At 41.5% G+C, this 17,860-nt stretch overlaps 1 protein-coding gene across 1 annotated transcript; it reads right to left on the bottom strand.

The window, feature by feature from the left end:
• Positions 1–760: 760 nt before the first annotated feature.
• Positions 761–15,001, bottom strand: C11H9orf64 (chromosome 11 C9orf64 homolog). Its single transcript, XM_033164387.1, has 5 exons — positions 14,929–15,001; positions 12,738–13,089; positions 10,368–10,627; positions 4,766–4,961; positions 761–1,419 (listed from the first exon to the last, which is right to left on the bottom strand). The coding sequence occupies exons 2-5, from the start codon at positions 13,072–13,074 to the stop codon at positions 1,187–1,189; spliced, it is 1,026 nt and encodes a 341-aa protein (XP_033020278.1). The 5' UTR covers positions 13,075–13,089; positions 14,929–15,001; the 3' UTR covers positions 761–1,186.
• Between the last annotated feature and the right edge of the window lie 2,859 nt (positions 15,002–17,860).

The raw sequence follows: 17,860 nt of genomic DNA, 5'->3' as shown, positions 1-17,860 counted from the left end.
CACATGTGCCATGGTAACAGGTCTCAGAAGGTATCCATCCGAAGACCCTTACATACAGCAACGTACAATTGTCTTCATTTTGTGTGCCTAGATTTGCATCCTTGTAAGGGTGAATTGAGAAGCTGTAAATCAGGGGGTAGAACACATGCTTTTCATGTAGAAGTTACCAACTCCTGTATCTTCAGGTATCATGCCCAAACCTTTTCATTAGCTTTGTCTTTAAACGTCCAAAATGATGTTGACTGCTCCTTTTGGTTGTTGGTCTCACCCTTTATGCAGTTTTTATTATGTATATTTGTTATATACACACATACACACACACAGTATAAAGCATCCTGGAATCCACTGGGATAATGGGCTAAAACAAAAATGCTTTACATAAGAATAAAGCTTGGTGGTTTTAGTTCAGCAGATATGTGGTGCTGGAAGGTATGAGGCATATGTATATATGCATACAGTGGTGCCTCGCTAGACGAAAATAATTCGTTCTGCGAGTGTCTTCGTCTAGCGATTTTTTCATCTAGCGAAGCACCAAGGCAGAAAGTGGTTTTCGCGACGAAAGAAGCTCCATTGACTTTTCCGTCTTGCGGGGCTGCCTTCCGCTAGCGAATGCCTTTCACCTAGCGAGATTTTCGTCTAGCGAGGCATTCGTCTAGCGGGGCACCACTGTATATGCACAAGCACATTAATTTGGTGATTAATTTGAATCAGCATTTACAGTACTACGATGCCATATTCAGCTTATTGGTATATTATGAGATATAATCCAGAATTATGTTTAATATTATTCCACACCATTTTCTTTACTGAACTGAATACAAAAATATTGCTGAAACAGAAATAGAAACTTTATCGATTACAGACTCAGGTGCACTTGAAACAAAGCAATCAAAGCAGCAAGGGAATAGTGTAAAAATTACAAGAAAATACATTTCCTGTGATACAGATAGTGTGCATAATTATTAAAAGAGTAGAGTCTGAAAAATACATGATAAGTGCTCTCAATTTACTCTTTGCAAGTTTGTATACAAAACAATTATTGGGCTGGATCAAGAGTCAAATTTAGGAATTAAATGAGTCATGACCAACTTAAGCCTTACTGATTTCAATGGGACTACGCTACTTGGCACAACTCAGCATCTAGATTTTTGATACTATACTTCATCCTCAATCATTAAAGTAGTATTCAGTAGTATATGCAACGTGTACGATGGAAAGGAATTCCCTTCATATCTTCCCGATGATCCCGTGCATAGTCCCATAGATAATAATCAAGAAGAACTGCATTGATCTTCTCATCCATGTTCTTGCCTTTCTTTCTGTAAAGCTCCAGCAAGTGATTGCAAATGAGATCACAACACCAAATAGAGCAACCTCGAATTTCCACTTCCGGATAGTCTCCAGACTGGAACATGTGCCCTACAGGAGAGTAATATAAATTAGTAAAACAGAAGAGGTAGGACACTCAGAATATTAAACCTACCTGCGGTACACATCTCTCTCTCTGTATATATATATATATGTATATGTGTATATATATATATATATATATATATATATATATATATATATATATGGCATTTCTAATGCTTTCAATCAGGATAATTCAGGTTATATATATTCAATGGTTTAACCTGCAAACCTGACAGGAGCTGTGTACAAAATACTGTTTGCTCTGGCTTTAGTGCACTCCCACTGCTGGTACATGTGTGTGGGACGTGTGTGCATGCCTGGGTAAAACACATAATGCACAGGAGAGGGTGCCTCCTCTCTAGTGTGTACAGCAACATGCAAATGCAACTTGAAATGCAGAAGGGGGAAGCAACCTGGCTTCATTTTAAACCACTAATGTGTACATAGCCTAAGATAGGTGGTGATAATTTACCAAAAGAGATTAACAATGTGGTCCATGTCCAAGAGCCCATCTGGTCCGCTCCTTATAAATAGCACCAATCTAAATTGCAATGTAGTAAATGAAGTATTGGGGGAGATATATAAATATGTTTTTAATACTGTTACAGTACTCACCTTCTGTGAGAATGAGAGTGAGAGCTCTAAAGATCATTTGGCCCATAGTCCAAAGAACTGTCAGTGCCGTTAGGATTCATTAAAAGACCCACCACATATGCTTCACACTCAACATTCCTGTCTTTATCCAACCTTCCAAGTAAGGGGGGGGAAATAACTTGGATATAGGATCCAAAGAACTGGGAGTAGTTCCCAAGTTCCTGCTTCTTATTGCATCCCCCCACAAGCTGCTGTAAAAAGTTGAGGCATTTTCTGGAATGTCCTCAGATGCAGGTTGAACAGCTGCTCTGTATCAGATAAATTTGGAGACTGCCATGCATACTCAGAAGCAGTTGGGCATGTGTATGTCCAACTGTAAGTATAACATAATGCCATTTTTATAGAGAACTGAAGGGTTGTATTAAGAAGATAACTCTGCCTGTTTTATAGAGAGTTTCACAGAAAGAAAGGCAGATCAGGGATGGAGAATGAAAGTATTATGAAACGTTACATTTATTTCTGTAAAACTCTCTATAAAACAGGCAGATTTATCTTCTTAATACAGCCCTTCTGTTCATACTATGACCAGAAGTTTAGATACAGACTCCCATTTCTCCATAAAGAATGGCTTCATGTTATTGTTCATTGTAAGATTCGTGTTCCCAGAGCTGATATTCAAAGAACCCCATACACATGCCCTACGGCTTCTGAGTCTAAAATTGAGGAAGATTGTGCTGGGTCCTTGTGGAAGTGGGTAGAGACTACTGGGCAAGAAGGTTTCCCCAAAAGTAAGTAAGTACAGTGGTACCTCAGGTTACCTACGCTTCAGGTTACAGATTCCGCCAACCCAGAAATAACGCTTCAGGTTAAGAACTTTGCTTCAGGATAAAAACAGAAATTGTGCTCTGGCGGCGCAGCGGCAGCGGGAGGCCCCATTAGCTAAAGTGGTGCTTCAGGTTAAGAACAATTTCAGGTTAAGAAACGGACCTCCGAAACGAATTAAGTACGTAACCAGAGGTACCACTGTACACAGTACTGAGTCGCCACTTCCACAAGGACCTAGTAGCTGTATTTTTCAGTTGCACCTGTTTCTTTCAGTTGCTTACTCTGGCTACTTACTTACCATACATTTAAAGAGAACCTGTGTGGAATAACGGTTGGAGTGCCAGACTAGGACTTAGGAGACCAGGGTTCAAATCCCCTATCCGGCATGAAGTTCATTGAGTGTGAAGTTCATTGGGCAAGTCACTACCTCTCAACCTAACCTACCTCACAAGTTTATTATAATATTAAATTAGGAGGCGGAGAACTAGTTATACCACCTTGAGCTCCATGGAGGAAAAGTTGGGATATAAATGCAATTAATAATAATAATAATAATAATAATAATAATAATAAATGATAAAGCACCCCTGTAGTGCAAGGAGGCCTCTCCAGAGGTGAACTTGGGGTTGCCGTGCATAAGAAAAGTGGCATTTTGGGAATGTGGGCTTGACTCCGTGCCTGGCTCTCTCTTTAAGATAAACTTTCCCCTCATCCTCCTTTAAGGGGCTATCTGGAGTCAAACGTGGATTTATGCTAAGTGGCAACCTTGACACAGCTGGAAGGGAGAGTTAAGGATCAAATAGTGATCATCAATTTGGAAACAGCGAGGCTGGGAAAATAGGGAGGAACCAGACGTTTTTGGAGACCTGTGAATCAACATTCTCACAGCTGCAGAAATTACTTGACAATAGTGAAATACGCTTGAGGTCTTTATCCATTGGTGGAATTAAATTAAAGATCACTTAGAATAGGTCGAATCACGGAACCCCCATGGGGTAATTTTGTATATCTATCCAGCATCTAAAGATGCTAATTGTCAGACTATTGTGGGCTTTTGTCAGACCAGGATGGCTGTTTACCTCAGCTGTGGGCAGCGGCCGGCTGCCTAAGAAACCAACCATGCGTTCTAGCTGGAGGGCAGGGCCAGGGAAACGACTTTCTTTATTTTAGCTGATGTTCTATTTTGTGAGTATGATTAGCCAGTGATATTTTACAATTTATTTGTTTTGTGATTGTACTCTTTTCTAAGAAACGTGTAACCTTTGTTTTTTAATCATTTACTTTTAATAAACTTTTGAACTATAGTTTTGCTTGGCGTCTTTGCCTTTGGTTAAAGTGAAGCTGAGTCCAGCGCCTAGCCAACTCGGAGCCTACCAGGTTTTATGAGTGTTGTTTGGCTACACGGTAAAGTGGGCCAAGGTGTGAAGTCTGGGTAATTAAGTTAGAAGTGTGTCTCCCTGAAACTACTATCGGACTTCACAGAAGGAGAGTGGTGGCAGCCTACTGTGAGTTTTGTTCTGCTAAAGGATTCTGTGAACCTCCTCTGCATTGTTTAAAGCTCAAGAGGTGGATAATTGGCTGGAGGGGGTTTCAGGACCGCTATAACCCCACTCCCAAGAATCCTGGGAATTGTATTTTACCTCTCACATTTTAATAATCTCAGAAAGTAATAATCAGTCTTATATTTTTGTCTATATTTTTCTTGAATAACAGTAGCAGGAAAGAAGCTGGTACTTTAATTACAGATTCAATCTAGCAATTTACTGGTAATTTCCATGGGCTGAAAAAACTTGCCTGTAATAGAACTTAGCCTATATTTTGTTTGAGCACCACTACAAAGATTTGTGTCCCCCATCCCTCTACAGTAAGAGAAAAGCTATTTCTAAAAATTCTCAAATATTACATTTTTTGATGATCCTGAATGGTTTCATACCTTCCTTGAGTTTCTTCATTAGTTCATCAGAATATTTCATTGCTCCCAAGTGAACAAGCACCTGTGGTATTCTATAATCAGCAAATATAGTCACACTGGAAATATCACTGAAGCAGCCATCTCCTTTTCCTTCCAGGACGCTCCAAGTGTCAGCCACAAGAATCTGCGCTCGTTTGTAGAAAGCCACCTTTCTACCCTGATGGGCAAAGGAAAAATATACACCATTATAATACTTCCAAGGATCTTTTCGACCAAGTTACAGCACAGGTGCATGTTGAGACATCTCTCTGAAAACAGCCTGGAAACTTCAGCGACTCCAAAAGAGGGGGGCTATCAACTAGAACGGGACGATTCACTTGCATTACAACAGCACTTAGTCATGTACACTGGCTTCTAATCTGGTTGCGGAGTGCAATATAAATACTATAGAATCATAAGAGTTGGGAGGGACCAAGAGGGTCTTCTAGTCCAGCCCCCTGCTATGCAGGAATCTTTTGCCCAGTTCAATAATAAATAAATCTTCTTCAACAGCAGGATTTGCTGCTGCAATGCCCTGCCAAAGCTCTAGGTACAGGATCATAGACTTTATGCGCACTTTATACCAGGCATGGCCAAACTTGGCCCTCCAGCTGTTTTGGGACTACAACTCCCACCATCCCTAGTTAACAGGACCAGTGGTCAGGCATGATGGGAATTGTAGTCCCAAAACAGCTGGAGGGCCAAGTTTGGCCATGCCTGCTTTATACATTGATAAACTTATTTACTTCAGTCATTTCAGGGATTTTGCATTTTTGGCAAAGGGCTGTGCTGATATACTAATGCAGGGGTCAGCAACCTTTTTCAGCCATGGGCCAGTCCACCGTCCCTCAGACCATGTGGTGGGTCCGACTATATTTTGAAAAAACAATGAACAAATTCCTATGCACCACAAACAACCCAAAGATGCATTTTAAATAAAAGTACACATTCTACTCATGTAAAAACACCAGGCAGGCCCCACAAATAACCCAGAGATCCATTTTAAATAAAAGTACACATTCTACTCATGTAAAAACACGCTGATTCCCGGACCATCTGCGGGCCAGATTGAGAAGGCAATTGGGCCGCATCCAGCCCCCGGGCCTTAGGTTGCCTACCCCTGTACTAATGTTTGCATCTGTGCTCTACACTGGATTACTTTTGTGTATCTCCAAACATCAGTATGTTTCTGGATTCTATATATATTTCTATACATATATTGGATTTCATTTGAAGCAACATGTTTCTGGAAAATTTCAAAGGTCAGATCACATTCTGATCTGAAACAATCCTTTCATTACCCTCAAAACTCCAGTGCCATATCAAAATATTACATTTGCTAAATTATTCCCTGACCTGTGTGTTTCCCTTACGGCACGAGACAGGATAACAGGCTTTTCGTGTGCAAAAATAGGAGGTAGCCAATGCTTCTTCATCGCAGAATTCTAGGTGTAACCTGATACTTGCAAACATACAGTAGAGACTAATCGGTCTGCAATCACTATATTCAGAATGAGTATAAATGCAGACTTCAAGGCTTTAACATCCAGCCTATTTTTTAAATGGATTTTTCCTGCATTCATCCAACTTCAGCTTTGTGTAATATCTACCTTGGTGAAGAGTTATAAGTAACTTAAAAGCTCAAGCACTATTTTTGAAACGTTTTGATTGGTCCTACTAAAATGCATTGCCCAACTGTGGATTTTGATGATTATGTATGTTTTTCTTGCTTTTTGTTAGCGTGCTGTTAAATTTACAAAAGTTCCAATCTTTAAAAAAAACCTATAGTGAGCAGTGTAATAAGAAACAACTCCAAAACATTTGTTCTATTCAAGAATAAAAGTGGAATTTTTGTTACAATATTGTTTTACTTCCATAATTTATGTTTCACTTTTAATTAAATTTTGCAAAATAGCATAGGGCAAACTAGCCAAGCCATCAAATGTGTACATCTCACCAAAAGTAATGCAGTGCATATGGTCAAAATGCATGACTGATTTGTAGCTGACATTCCAATCCAGCAAATTAACAACACTTCTGTGTGTAGATTTCACTGGGGCTAACAACTTCATAACTATTATTGGTTTAGTTATACCACATGAGATGTGGTCAAGATATATTGTGTTAACATTAGTACGTCACCATACTATGTCACCAGCATGAAATGATTCATTACATTGCTAAATGTAAACATTTTCATATCTATAATTAGCAATTTAAAAGTATTATTTATCCATTGACTATTTGAGAAGCAAGTTCATTGAAGTAATATACAAATCAAAATTATACACAATCAAAATTACATATTGGAACTAATACTTTATTTTGTTTGTTTTTTCATAGATCCCTCAGGTGAATAATAGAGTTTTCAGCTGCTGTCACAGGCTGAGATCTCATATAGCACCTGGTAAAATGAGCAGAAAATCTATGGCTACGTCTCAAAAACAGATACATAGAAATCCCATGGAAATCAACAGAACTTCCTTCAATATAATTATGTTTAGGATTAGGATGTAATTCTAATAAATTTACCATGTTCTAGTATGCATTTTTACTAAAGTGGTGAAATCTAATTCATTTTCACCACTTAAATCTCGTCTCACACCCCTTTCTTGGTACTGCAAATCTCTGCAATATCTCAATCTGTTGCCAGGGCAACTGTGTTGACAATGCGAGCAGATACTAGCATCCATCTTGTTAGACAAGTGGTGAAAATTTGGTCTTCCTTCAGAACATGTAACCTGGTAGGATAAAATAGCCAAGGACTCTCCCTTAGAAAGTTAGTCCAATTGTATAAAAACGAGAGGACTTACTTCTATTACAGAGGTTGTTCTTAACTACTGTTGCTTTTAGAGAACACGGGATTTTAAAAACCCTTAAGGGGCCTTAAATTCTGCATTTTAAAAAGATCTAAAACTTTACAATCGAAAAGTTCAGACAGTTCAATTGTAACAAGCTACTATGCAAATAAGTAACAACTGCATACATTTGGCAGGAGGAGGATTCTGAACTCACACTTCAAGTCTCAAGTTAAATAATACAAGAATGACAAATGATATTGTAGCTGAATACACAGCAGCCATAGTCAAGTGTTCAAATCTATGGATACTGAAAACAAATTACTACATTTTAATATATTATGTTATTTAGCCAAGATCTTCCAAGTCACATGGTAACCAGAATATACTATCCAACCCATGTTTGCACACTGAAGTCATAGCTATCTATCTATCTATCTATAAGTTGTAAATGTATAGGTAACTGGCTCTATTTAAGGATCACACTAAACTCTGGTTAATGGTGCTGATGGCTATAATACTCTACACAGTTACATGGGAGAAAGTCCCACAGCTCACTATTACTTCCTTTTGAGTAGACATGCGTAGGATTGCATTGTAATTATGGTTTAGTGTGAAGTGTGAACTAACAAGCCAGAGTTTGTGATCCTCTAGCACAGGCACGTCCAACTCCCAAGAGACTGGGATCTACTCCCAGTATAAAAAAAAAAAAACTGGCATTGATCTACCCATTGTCATTGGAGAGAGGAGGATCATGCATGGGGAGGGTGGGTTGCCCAGAGTTGTTGAGCTTTTTGGGGGGTAGGATTGCCCAGATTTCTTCAGCTTTTATTTGTTAACTTTTGGTAATCTTCATTTAATCCCACAATTGATAAGGGTCCCGTGATCTACCAGGATCAGCCGGGGATCTACCAGTAGATCACAATCTACTGGTTGGACATGCCTGCTCTAGCAAATCGGAGAGCATGGTTTAAAGTGAGTTTTCAAAACACCATGGCTCAGTTTGCATGTTAACACTAAAGCAAGCTGCCGCTTAAAGCAAACACACATTCGTAGGGGCTCTCAAGAGAAGATATTGTTAGTTCTTTGCTTCTACTGTAGTGTTGCTGAGCTTCTGTGAACTATGCCATGGTTTGGCTTATGGTGTCATCTGGACCAAGACCTGTCGTTTGACTTCTCCAAACAAACCATTATCTGTGAACTAAGAACAACATAGCTTACAGCTTATGGTTTGTCTGGAGCAAGAAAAACTGTAAGGCAAGGTTCAGATAACACACTTTGCTCACAGCAATGCAAGAACAGCAGGAGAACCAGAGGAAGAACAAAGCGGCCCCATCTCCTCTCTCATGCTAAGACATAGTTCGACCCTATTTGCATGTAACCCTAAACTGATTTATGCCAACAAACCGGATATGGCTCCTGAGGCTGCTGGAGCTAGATACAGTAGTACGATTCACGCAACACGTTGGCGACACACAGTATAGTAATTACCAAAATAATTATACATTATTTATCAATCTTCTGAGAAAGACTGCTAAGCAGAGAGAAAAGCAAAGCAAACAAGCAGTTCTAAACCATGGTTTCCTGACTATGTGAAAGCCCAAGGCCTTGTTTGGTTTCTAAACTACATTTAGAACATGCCATTGCCTGGTGTGATGTCTGACAAAAGCCACTCACTGTTTTGTGAAGTCAATGAAATACCAATCCATAATATTTAATAGTGTTTGCATTTTATTTCCCCAGAGAAGAATGGTGTCTATTTGCAATGGGAAGTTAGGAATATTTAGAAGAGAAAATTTTCTACACTGAAAATTAAGAGTAGATCCGGAATATACCGTATTTTTCGCTCCACAAGATGCACTGTTTTCCTCCTAAAAAGTAAGGGGAAATGTCTGTGCATCTTACGGAGTGAATGCATGGTCCCTGGAGCTGAATTGCCTAGGGGCCAAAAGCAGATTGTGCTCTTTTTTTACAAAGAGAGAAGGGGATGTTGAAAGGAAGCCGCTGAACAGCTGTTCAGCAAGTGATCAGGAGAGAGATAAGGCTCCCTTTCCAGCCCTGCCCCCTTGCCCAGGCCTCCATTGCTGAATGCAGAGGGAGGCTGTTTGTTTCCCCAGCTACATGTGACTGGCTGATTAGATTATCTGTCTGCAAACTGTAGAAATGGCTGTAGGACTAGAAGCTGCAGAACTGTGAATTGAACCCCATAAAAACGGGGCTTTTCCTCTTTGAAAAAGAAGCTGCACCACTTTCAGCTGATCCTCAAAAAAGCAGGGCTTTTCCCTTTGCAAAAAAGCTGCACCACTTTGAGCTGATCCTCAAAAAAGCAGGGCTTTTCCCTTTGGGGGAAAAAAGCTGCACCACTTTGAGCTGATCCTCAAAAAAACCGGGTTTTCCTTTTGCAAAAAAGGCTGCACCACTTTGAGCTCAAAAAAAAAACAGGGCTTCCCCCCTTTCCTCCTCTAAAAACTAGGTGTGTCTTCTGTTCAGGTGCGTCTTATGGAGCGAAAAATATGGTATTCCCCCCAATGGGTGATGGCTGCCACCCTGGCAAGAGACAGGTAAGCGTCATTCTCACAAAATTTAGTGGTGTCCTGTCCTGAAGTGGCTTCCCTTCAGTTGGTTGGATGTTTTAATCCTGCCTTTTTATAAATCTGAATGTGTTTTTAGCTTTTACTGTTTTTAGTTTTGAGCTGGTTTTTAATGTAGGTATTACTTTCTGTAAACCACTTTGAATTACATTTTGTAAAAAAACAAACAAAAAGCAACTATAATAAAAACAATACCTGAAATGTAGCTTCATCTCTAAAAGATGGGAAATTTTCTACTATTAGCTGTAGTAATTTCTGGGCACTTTTCCCACTTTTCTTAACGCAGGAGAGGAAAGAACCTCCAAATTTCTCCAGGAGAACCGTCCCGGTCTCATTCAGCACCCGATGTCTCTCCTCGATTAAAGGCATGGGGACCTCTGTGTCCGAGCGAAAGACATGTTTCACTTGCTCCAGGGTCATAGTGGCATAATATGAAGCGCTGGTAATGGGTATTCCTTCAGAAAGCAAAAAACAACAACCAGGAACAGTAACAACCATACAATAATAGATGAAGCTCTATTTATTTATATCCCAGCTACAGAGTTGCAAAGTTTACCACTGCTCGTGTTATTAAAGCAACTAAACTGTTTACCGTATTTTTCGCTCCATAAGACACACTTTTTCCCTCCTAAAAAGGGGAAATACCTGTGCGTCTTATGGAGCGAATGGTGGTCCCTGGAGCTGAATTGCCCAGGGGCCAAAAGCAGATTGTGCTTTATTTTACAAAGAGAAAAGGGAGTGTTGAAAGGACCACACTCAGCAGCTGATCAGCAAGAGATAAGAGTCCCGGCTCCCTTTCAGCCCCGCCCTCCTTTGTTGAATGTGCTGCAGAGGGAGGTTGTTTGTTTCCCCAGCGACATGTGACTGGCTGATTAGATTATCTGTCTGGAAACAGTAGAAACGGCTCCCTTTCCTTAAGATTTTTCAGAAATGTGAGTTAAACCCCATTAAAATGGGGCTCTTCCTCTTTGCTTTTCCCCCTTTGCTAAAGGAGCTTTGCTTTTCCCCCTTTGCAAAAAAAAGCTGCAAAACCTTTAGCTGATCCTAAAATAAAACAAAAAAAACCAGGGCTTTTCCCTTTGCAAAAAAGGTGCAAAACTTTTAGCTGATCCACAAAAAACAAAAAAAACACGGGCTTTTAGAGCAGGAAAACCAGAAAAATATTTTTTTTTCTTGTTTCCTCCTCTAAAAATGAGGTGCGCCCTATGGTCTGGTGCGTCCTATGGAGCGAAAAATGCGGGGCTTCTCTATATTATGCCAGGCGCCCATCTTGCCCAGCATCCTGCTCCTGCCAAACTGATGCCTACGGAAAGCCTGCAAACAGAACCTGAGTTAACCTATTATTTAATAAAAAAACAACTTTATTTCCCCCCTTCAAATTGTGTTCCTTAATGGATGTATTTCTAACTTCAGCTCCAGCTTCTCAAACCACCTAACTTTAATTACAATAAATACATAAAAACAATATAAAGCAGAACTTAACTCTCCGATGCACAGCCGCCGAGGAGGGCGATACACGAGCGGAAGAAGGCTCTAGCATACCCATCCCCTACCAAAGGCACCCAAATATTACCGTATTTTTCCGTCTATAAGATGCCCCCAATTTTGGGGGATTCAGATTTAAGAAAATGGGGGAGATGGCCCCATGTATAAGACACCCCCTAATTTTTGACATTATTTTTAGGGGGAAAGCCTAGTCTTATATACGGAAAAATACGACAATTAACCCAACACTTAGGCAGCCTATGTAGCCCCCAGTACTGGATTGGAAATGCCACCTACTAGAAGGGAGGTGGAATCCCCACTCACAAAAAGCCCCCACGGGCTAACAATATTATTTCATGATTTCCAAATGAATCCTCAACCCTACTAAAAGAAATATTGCTTATATTTTGTTTAGATTCGCCCTTGATTACAGGAGCAACTGGTTTTCTGCTGATCTCGTAATGATGGTGGTCTAGTAACGAGGAGCTGCTTTTTCTGTGATCTAGAAATGAGGCTGTTACCTCTCTCCCACCCAACTAAGCCACTTCACCTGCACTCTCCGCTTGCAGGCTTCCCAGAGGCATTCGCCTCTCTCCTATTAATACTCTGTTCATACCACAAACTGTCATTTCTCTTTGCTCTCTCACCTCACTCATTTCTACCAGTCACCAGAGCTCTCCGGTGTTGGATTGTAGGATTCAGGGCAAGGAATTTAAGATAGGGAATTTAAGAATGATAGCTGCTGCCCAATCTCAGCAGCTCCTCAAGCTACCTAAAGACCACACAGGCACCAGTATAGTGTTCAGGTTTATCCCCAAGGTACAGAGACTGTGGGAGGCAAATCCTGTGACTTACTGTTAATTCTGGTCCTGTGGTACTAGAGTTCTGAAGCATGGCAAGATGGATATCAAGTGCCCTGCTTATTTAAAATAATGATGACACCTGTGACTCTGGGATCCAAACCTAGAGTTGCAGATGAATGAGTAACACAAAGATTTCAAATACTTTGCATTCCCCCCCCCAAATCAAGGTTATTTGCCCACAAATTCTCTTCTTCAATTTTGAAAATTAAGAACTAACCCTCATCAAGTGCTCTGTTGATGGCAGCACAAAGAGACCAGTAACCGCTATACGTTTTGCCTTTATACTTCACCAGACATTTGTAATCTTCACGCTCGGACCAAAAGGAAAAATTGAGGGTATCGGCAAGAAACACCCAGTTCACTGCGTCTTCACTTGCCGCTTGAGGGTTAAGCTCATGAGAAGACTTCCAGCCGGCCACACTGAACTCCTTGTCCAAGACCTTGTCAAATAACATCTCTCCAACTTTTCGTACACCATCATCTTCAATGTACACATCTTTACTGTGTTCTGCTATGAATTTGGCAGATTCTTTAGGGTTCAAGAATGGCTCCATGGTCTTCTTATGTTTCTAAGTAAAGGTAACATTGCCTGTTAGTCCGATCTGGGTGAAATCCAATTATCGTGCAAGCAGAAACACTAATTCTGCTTTCTCTCCTCCTCAAGCACCCCCCCCATCCTTATTCTCCTCCCACCATGCCCCCCTCAACCTTCTGTAGCAGATTTTCTGGTTCACCAAGGGCCCCTGGTGGCGGGGACAGGAAAAGGATGCCCTGCGTGGAAGTCTGTACCAGCCTGCACATGAACAGAATTAGATGTCACCCATTGCTCAGTTTTCCATTTAGTATGCTGTGCATGGGGCACTTTTTGCTATGGCATCTGTATGTTGAGTGTAATTGTTTTGGGACATCATAAGTGGAACACAGCGCTCCAATCTGAGGTGATTTTGTAGCTCATGGACACAAGGTGCAGGGGAAATGAACATACTCGAGGAACAACATGGGGGGGGGGAATAGGGTGGGAATGATTTCTGATACTGCACGTAGTCAGTACGAAATAGCAGCACATGCATTCATTGTTCCAGGATTAGGGATGTATGACTAACAGACACAAAACTTTCCAGCACAAACACTTTGCGCCACTGAGTGAAATATGTGTTGAATCAGCCCTCATTTATCTAATAAATAAGCTTCTGAATGGATCCAAGAGTCTCAAAGGTCAAGCAAATAACCAGCCAAGCCTCTCCGAGGAAATAGCCTATGGCAGGCTCAGCTTGCTGTACTATCTAGTTATCAGCTCAGAGCACAGGAACCAAAGCAGGGCCTGTGGTTTAGAAGGAGACGGAATAAAAAGCTCTACAAAAAAAAAGGAAGCAGGTCCCTTCACTGGTCCACAGCACCTGCAACACTGCAAAGAAATCTAGGGTCCCTCACAGAGATGCAGCCAGAGGCCTGAGGAGGTGTTACTTCTCCCACAATTGTTGCATTGATTGTCAATAACCCCATCTTTCTTCTGGGATCACTCTCTTCAGGATATAACCTGCCTCAAGGAAAACTGAATGAACATTGCCTACAACAGCTTGTTTCTCCTTGCACTTGGGGAAGCTTTTAGCTTTGAAGGAGATTATTTACAACAGCTTCTCTTGTATAATATAGTACTCTTCTAGCCCGTTTAATAATCTGGGAGGAGAGGAAGAGACGGCATTTCTTCTAGCTTCCCTGGCCTACTTATCCCCATAGAGCCCAGCATTACCGACTCTGGCCGGCAGGGGCTCTCCAGGGTTCCCAGCAGGACTCTTTTCCCGCTCCGCCTGGCGATGCCAGAATATGCTCTCTTACCACCGCCTACTTCAGATTAATGGTTTCACTCATGACTACGCTTTCCAGGTGACTTTTCACTACTGATTTTATCTTCTTCTTCTTTTTAAAGCGTTGATCTAAAATCCTGCTGTCTTGTGCAAAGCACATAGCTGTCAACTTTTCCCTTTTTTTAAAAAAGGGAAATTCCCTTATTCCGAATAGGATTCCTCGCAAGAAAAGGGAAAAGTTGACAGCTATGAAAGCAGCAGCCAGGTGCAGAATGCTAGCGGATCTGCCGGTTTCTGGGGACTCTCACAAATCCAGGCATTTTAGACGATACCAAAAAAGGCGCCATTCCCCGCCAACCCGTTCCTCCCTCCCGCTCCCATCCCCAATCGGATCCCAGTGGAAGGTCTCCGCGCGAGTCGGGGGCAGAAAGGAAACGGGTCCCCTTCCTCCATGCACGTGGCCGCGCGAGGCCTGCTGCTCTCCCGTAGGCCTGCGGAAAATAGGTGCAGGCGCGCAATTTGTGACTTTTGCAGAGTTACGGCGCCGCTTTTCTCTCCTTAGCCAAAGATCGCCACGCTTCCGAGCGCTCAAAGCCCTCTTACCTCCGCAAGCAAGCAGGTGTTACCACGTTCAGACGATACCTGGACTCCGGTTGCAGGAAGGGCAACAAGATTCCCCCCCACCCCACCCGCTTCCGCGCGCGAAAATGCCTTCCTTTCCCACCTTCGTACCAGCCCTCCCACTTTCACGCTCCAATCAGAATTAGGCATATTTGCATACGGCGGGCCTGACTCTGAAAGCGAAAGTAGCTGCCTGCAGCCATCCCGTGCCGGATTTACGTCTAAGCGAAACCAGGGGTCAGCAAACTTTTTCAGCAGGGGGCCGGTCCACACTGTCCCTCAAACCTTGTGGGGGGCCGGATTGTATTTTGAAAAAACTAATAATTAATGAATTCCTGTGCCCCACAAATAACCCAGAGATGCATTTTAAATAAAAGGAAACATTCTGCTCATATAAAAACATGGTGATTCCCTATCCGTCCGCGGGTTGGATTTAGGCGGCGATTGGGCCGGATCTGGCCCCCGGGGCTTAATTTGCTTACTCATGAAATAAACAAGCTATAACTTAAGGCCCCACTCCCTTGGGGACCCCCCCAAAAATTACAGAAACAAACCTCTGGATGTACATTTAGAAATATAAGATAAACAAATGAAATAAAACCTACATACAGCAAGTGTTTTGTGTTGTATAGGCTCCTATGATGTAAGTAATGGGCCCCACCTGCTCCCTAAAATATCACTGGTTTTAAATAGCTATTACGTCCATATAGTATCACGTAGCATATATTCAACACAAAAAACAGAGGCAATTTATTGACATGTTGACAAAGGACAGCTGGACATTTAAAGAGCTCCATTACCTTCAGTAGTTTAGGGCCTCATCAAACCTACCGGTAAATCCGGCCCTGTGCCCAGGGTCAAAGGGGTTCTGGGCTTCCAATCCCTGCAAATAACTTGCTCTGCTTGACTTTCTCGAAGGTTGCTGGAATTGCATTTATTTTAAAATCAGCTTAAATAGCCCATGCCCAACTATGCACATTACTTGGTGGCGCTTTTAAGAACCCAACCTGGACTCCTTGCACTGCAAGTGCAGCAGGCTGTATTCTTCCTTCCTGCAACTGGAAAAGGCTTTGGAAGAGATGCTCCCGTTCATGTTACTGTTCCAAGGGGAACGTGCTGCATTCGAGTTCAGTTCTTAGCATGGGGGAAGCCCTATGGAAAGTGGACATGATTGAACAAGTATGGACTTATCATTGAACTTATGTCTACGGGATAGTGGTGGGATGTCAAATTTAATAAATAATATACGCATTTAATAAATTAAAAAACGACGTCTAATTAAACGGCCTGCAAGAAAACAAGCTCGTTTATTCAGTATAGCGACTTTGCAAGTCTGTTTCACTATAATCTTCACTTGTAAACTCAAGATTCTTTCGTGAGAAAAGTATCACTTCTCTGCGAACCTTTCAAAAGCCTGGTTGTAGGGGCAAGGACTCAATTCTTAGTAGAAAGGGATCCCAACCTGACAAACAATTGAAGGGATTTTTTTTTTTTAGAAGTACTGTAGTTGCATTTAATGAAACGTTAACCTTGCCATCAGAGTCCTTTTATTACGATGGTTGCAAAATTCCTACATTTTCATTTCCTTTACAATGTATTTCCTCAGAGCAGGAGTCAGCAGAGTTCGGTCTGGTAGGATCTAGGTTGGTTTTCACTAGAACCAAGGTCACTAGCTGGAACCCAGGAAGAGGAGCAGAGTTGGGAGGTACTATTCTGAACAGGTTTCAGTAGTTGAACTAGATCTCACATTTACATGTTTTTCTCCCTTTCACAATTTCAGCGGCCCGATTTAGGAGGGGGAAAGGCTACCAACCCATTCCAGTAATGCAAAAATACCCCATCTGCCTTCTGCCCACCGAAGTTTAGAAGAGGCAAAATATTTGCTTGCAGCATCCCTTCCATACCTGTTGGGATATAACTCGTGTTATCATGAAAACACCCTAGGACAAAATAAGCACCTTGACAAAAAGTACCACCCCTGGTTAAAAATAGTCCTTCTTTCAATCACACTCAAATGTTAACATAGCCAAAGGATACAGCAAATACAGTGGTACCTTGGTTTAACAGTCCTGCTTACAAATGATTTGGTTTACAAACTCCACAAAACCTGAAGTAGTGTCCCAGTTTGCAAACTTTACCTCAGTCTAAGAGCAGAATCTGAACAGTGGAAGGGCACCGGCGGTGGTAGGCCTCATTAGGGAAAGCATGCCTCGGTTTAACAACGGTTTTGGTTTAAGACTACTACTGTACTGCTACACAGGGACCTAAATCTTCTGATTAAAAACCCATTTACTCAATGCTCAGAAATAGGACACAACAGCCTCAAATCCCGATGCATAATGCAGGCTGTGACACACCTCCCCCCCCAGAAACCCCTCCCTCCTACATGATATGCCAACACCCAGCTAAAGACAGCATTTTGTTTTAGGTGAATTTCACTAGAGGTATTAAAAATACACTCTAATGCAAGGATGTTTCATTTTGTCTGAAAAAATAAAGGTCCATTAATCAAAGCTTAGTGCAAATGGCATAAAACTTTATAGTCCAAAAATATCCTTTTGAGTACCAAAACTGAATGGAGCTCTTCTGTACTCAAAATCCACTTCCGATTAATCCAAGTCTTCATTTCACCAATGGGGTATCAAGTATCACTGCTGATCCACTTCATATCAGAGATCTACCAGACAATCCAGATCTATGTTGTTCTCTTTGCTCTAAAGCACTCCACTGCAGCATAGCTTCCTCTCCGCTTGCAACTTTATATGCCATTTTTTAACTTTGACACAAGTAGCACACATGATCAGGTTTTGCAAAAAGCCCTCATGAAGATGTTCTTCCTTATATACTAAAGGTATCTCAAATGAAGGAATCTTTGGCAAATATTCTTCTATAGCTTCTCAGTGTAGCATTCAGA

This window comes from Lacerta agilis, chromosome 11 (assembly GCF_009819535.1).
Source record: "Lacerta agilis isolate rLacAgi1 chromosome 11, rLacAgi1.pri, whole genome shotgun sequence".
In the NCBI taxonomy this organism is placed as follows: domain Eukaryota; kingdom Metazoa; phylum Chordata; class Lepidosauria; order Squamata; family Lacertidae; genus Lacerta; species Lacerta agilis.
This window is presented reverse-complemented; position numbering and strand designations above follow the sequence as displayed.